Below are 4,884 nucleotides of genomic sequence, written 5' to 3' on the forward strand. Positions count from 1 at the left end.
CACTCAGGGTCCCTGAGCAAAAACCCTTAACCCCCCTCTGCTCTCTGGGCGCCGCACAATGGCAGCCCACTGCTTCCCTAAATGGGGGTTAAATGCAGAGTGAATTTTGTTGCTCTGTACTTGTGACAGTGTAATGACAATAAAGTTGAATTCTATTCAAAATTCTCTATTTTCTATAAAAATAAATACATGATAAAAATGAACGGACTGTATATAAAAGATTGTAATTGATTTTAAAGGCTGTAATAAAATATATGATTTATAGATAATGATAAATTAATGGTAAGTTAAGATAAGATTATTTCTTAAATAAGTAAAATTATTTAAATAAATTACATTAAAAGTAATAATAAATTGTTATACATAAATTGTAATAAATAAATGTCAAAAATCTAAATTAAATGAACAAGAGATGAAGGATGCATTTTATCAATCAATAAATTAGAAAAAAATAATAAATAGGATGATGAATGATAAAACAAATTATGATAAATAAATGATGTACGATAAAAAAAAACAAAAAAACAAGATACATAGTGCAATGATGATAGGATTATGAAAAATAAATAATGATCAATTATTAATAAAAACACGTTACAATAAACCATTATGATGCATAATTATTGATAAATGTCTTTAAATAAGGTACATAAATAAATGATGATAAATAGAACAGGTTGAGCTTTCTGGAATTTTCATTTGGTTAACCCTTTAGAGGGTTTAATCATCTAAAGCACTTTGTATTGTCTTTGTAATGAATTGTGCTATATAAATAAATTTGCCTTGCCTTGCCTTGCCTTATTTAAAGAAAAGTTAAAGAAATGTTTTTCCAGTTTGTCAGATGAGTATAACTATAGTCAATACCTGTTTATCCATTCAGTTTATCCCTTTAGTTTTATACGAAAAACAGACTTGAAACTATCTTAACGAGCGTGTATCCCTTAAGTCATGTGCCAAAAAAATAATTTAATTACTTGTTTTTTTGGTGTTTTTTTAAGCATATGTCGACCTCATCTTAAGTTGTTTTTTTGTACATGGCCGTTGAGGTAGTTTAAAGTGTATTTTTCATGCAAAACTAAAAGGATAAAAGCAAATCTGACGTCACCGTCTCAGAGGAAGGTGTGAATTCTGCATCCCTTCATCATCTCCTCCTCCTGGTCTGATTCTACATTTAGTTATAAACCTTAAAAAACAGGAAATTAAATATTCAAAAATTAGAGAATCCTTCTTTTCTCTCCTCCTCTCCCTCTTCCTCCCCCATCAGCTCGTTCTAACCCAGCAGCTCCGCTCTGACCTCTGACCCCACCTCCCCCCCTCAGGGTCAAAGTCACCTCCTGGCCCCTCCCCCTTGCAGACACCCCACCCATATGGCCCGTAGGGTTCTGATTCAGTGTGGAGTGAGACTTCAGTCTGTGCAGCATCTGTGGAGTTTCTGCCGCTCCGAGGCTCCGAAGGTGGAGCAGAAAGACGGAAAAGTCAAAGAGAAGGTGAAGCAGAAGTGAAGGAAACTCTGGGAGCGACAGAGGCAGCCTGATTGGGACTCTGGATGTTCTGGATCTTTGGGATTAAATCTGGACCCTGATGGAGATGCTGATGCTGCTGATGCTGCTGCTGCAGGGACTCTGCTGCTCAGGTCAGACTCTAAGTTATTCTGCTGATGAACATGAAGCAATCCGACACCAGCAGGTTTAATTCTGGACGTTTAAAGGACCTGACAGTTAAACGCACTGCAAAAAATGAAAGATACTTGCACTGGAAAAAATCAAAACCTAGATAAGTCACTTTTTCTTAAAATAAGTGCATTTGTTTTTGGATTGAGGAGGTAAAAGATACACTTTGCCAATAGAAAAAGACAATTTACACTTAAAATAAGAAAACACAATTGCATTGTCTTATTTCAAGTGCATATTATCTAATTATCTTATTTTAAGAGTAAAAATATTAATTCCATTCATTTACCTGCTCAAATTAAGGGTAAATACACTTAATTTAAGAAGTTTTTACTTATTTCTAGATCGTTTTTCCAGTGTGTTCAATCTTTTTGAAATAAGTATTTCCTAAAGGTTTAGACAGTTGATAGATTATGTTTAAAGTAAAAAAAAAAATCAGATTTAACTGCATTATATCAAATAATTTTATTTCAAGGTTAGAACTACTCATTCCATTTGGGAATTTTTGTTATTGACCTTAAATTAAGGCCAAGTAAACTCATTTTAAGACATTTTTGTTCTTTTTAAATCAATTTTCGCAGTTTGGGGTTCTAACAGCGAAAATATGGAACATCAGGTTCTGATTCCTTTTTTATTTCCTCATCTGGTTTAGATCTTCCCTCCATTATCTTTTACATCCATCTTCATCATTTGCAGTCATATTCAGTAACTCAGAATGTTATAGAAAAGTGATTTAAATCCATCATTCAACTGGAAATTATTTGGTTCTTTACAAGATAAAATTAAAAACTTATACTGAGAATAGTCAAATAAATTACTTTGTTAAAAGTATAATATCGAATATAAATGTGAAACCTGCTCGTTTCTAGATTTAAACATCTTAAAGCAAGAAATCTTGTTAAGTAATATTATCTTGCTGCAGTACACTGCAAAAACGATCTAAAAATAAGTAAAAATTTCTTGAATTAAGTGTATTAACCCTTAATTTGAGCAGGTTAATGAGATAGTTTGCCAATGGAATGACTATTTTTACTCTTAAAATAAGATAATTAGATAATATGCACTTGAAATAAGACAATGCAATTGTGTTTTCATATTTTAAGTGTTAATTGTCTTGTTCAGTTGGCAAAATGTCTCTTTTACCTCCTCAATTCAAGAACAGATGCACTTATTTTAAGAAAAAATGACTTATCTAGATTTAGATTTTTTGCAGTGTAGAAATCAGTTTAGTGGGGTTTCCTTGTAATTTTGTTTCTATTATTGATTTTAGATGCTCTATGAAGCAGGCCGTTAATTCATTATTTAGATTATTATTCCTGATGGATGTTTTTTTTTTCTGTATGTGGTTTTTGTAGTTTGTTTTTTAATTAAGATATTACATGCCAATGACTAAAAGAAGAAATAAAACAAATATGGATTGAATGAAACCATGTTTAAAATCTGCTTAAAGGTTCATATTTACTGAAACATTCGGCTTTTCTAACAAATGGGGTTTTATCAGAACCAGAATGTCTTTATTTACCTTTTTTGGTTTGAATTTTCATCATTTCATTTAATTATAATGTGGACACTGCAAAAAATCTAAATCTAGATAAGTCATTTTTTTCTTAAAATAAATGCATTTGTTGTTGAATTAAGGAGGTAAAAGAGACATTCTGCCAATGAAATAAGAAAATTTACACTTAAAATAAGAAAACCCCCATGGCATTGTCTTATTTCAAGTGCATATTATCTAATTATCTTATTTTAAGAGTAAAAAAACTAATTCCATTGGCAAACTGTCTCATTTACCGACTCAAATTAAAGGTAAATTCACTTAATGAAGGAAATTTTTACTTATTTCTAGATCGTTTTTGCAGTGGACTTCTGCACACTGGAAAAAATAAACTAGAAATAAGTTAAAACTATCTTAAATTAAGTGTATTTACCCTTATTTTGAGTAGGTAAATAAGACAGTTTGGCAATGGAATTAGTTTTTTTACTCTTAAAATAAGATAATTAGATAATATGCACTTGAAATAAGACAATGCCACAGTGTTTTAAGTGTAAATTTTCTTATTTCATTGGCAAATCATATCCAAGAAGAAATGCACTTATTTTGATAAAAAATGAGTTATTTTTTCCAGTGTGGTGGAACCGACCCAGATTAGCTCTAACTTGCTGGCTGTTGGCGGCGCGGCGCGGCGCGGCGCGGCTCCATCAGTGAACGTGTGAATAAATGCGGTGAAAGAGTGACTGAGGTGTGAAAAGCTCTGTAGGTCCAACCTGAGACGCTCAGGTGTTTTCCTGCAGGTGAACAGGAAGTGACACGCTTTGGGAGCAGACAGACAGTCTGGGTGACATCTGTCCTCCATTTTTGGGGTGGGGGGGGGCGGGTCTCTGTCTGGTTCCCAGGGTTTCGGTCCTGAAGGATTTATTGTGGGGGAGTGAAGTTCATGTTCAGAGACGAAGGGTGGGAGGGGGGATCATCACCCCTGAACCCTGACTGTCGATGGGGGGGGGGACCTGAGGTTCTGCTCACCCATCTTTCCTCTCAGCTCTTTGGACCAGAACCTTCAGATGTTTATCAGGTTCTGACCAACATCAGATGAAACTGAGCAGCGGAGGATTGATCTGCTGATTCCAGCGCGAGGCTGAAGGTGGTTCAGGTCCAAACCCTTCTGGGCTCAATCTTACCAGAACTTCTGCTTTCACACTTTATTCCCCCCCCCCAAAAAAAGGACAGTTGGACGGTTCTGGTCCATAATGATCCACTATGATCAGAAGTACTGAAAGGAAGCAGAACCATGGGTTCTGAATCATTAGACGTTGCTGTGACCCAAAGTCCAACCGGTTCATCAGCAGAACGTGTTCTGGAGCTTTTTCTTTCCTCTGAATCAGGTCCTTTCAGAACCAGAACCTAAAACCAGCAACATAACCTGAAGCTGGAAGGTTCTGGAGCCATTCGGTTCTGCTTTGGCTCCGGGTTCCGTCTCTGATCTGGGATCAGGCTTCCTGACCATGAACTTCAATCTGATGAATGATGAACATTTGTTTGGAGAAACAAAAGTCTGAGGAGCAGCTGAAGGTCTAGGGGGTTCTGGTGGGGATTCTGGGGGGGTCTGGGGGGTCCAACAGCTGCTGCCTTTAGAGTGTTTGTTTGGGGGGGGTTGGCTGTTGTGTCTGGAGGGTCTGTTGTTGTCTTTCATGCTGTGGATGTTGGGGGAGGTTCCTG

General features: G+C 35.7%; 1 protein-coding gene across 1 annotated transcript in view; it reads left to right on the forward strand.

The window, feature by feature from the left end:
* Positions 1-1,394: 1,394 nt before the first annotated feature.
* The window catches only part of LOC107095276 (immunoglobulin superfamily DCC subclass member 3-like), a 21,821-nt gene continuing 18,331 nt past the window's right edge, over positions 1,395-4,884 (forward strand). The window contains exon 1 of the mRNA XM_015391294.1: positions 1,395-1,633. Within this exon, the coding sequence (XP_015246780.1) occupies positions 1,582-1,633 (52 nt within the window). The 5' untranslated portion in view covers positions 1,395-1,581. The remainder of the gene's footprint in view (positions 1,634-4,884) is intronic.

This window comes from Cyprinodon variegatus, unplaced genomic scaffold, assembly GCF_000732505.1.
Source record: "Cyprinodon variegatus isolate N-32 unplaced genomic scaffold, C_variegatus-1.0 Scaffold534, whole genome shotgun sequence".
Classification (NCBI taxonomy): Eukaryota; Metazoa; Chordata; class Actinopteri; order Cyprinodontiformes; family Cyprinodontidae; genus Cyprinodon; species Cyprinodon variegatus.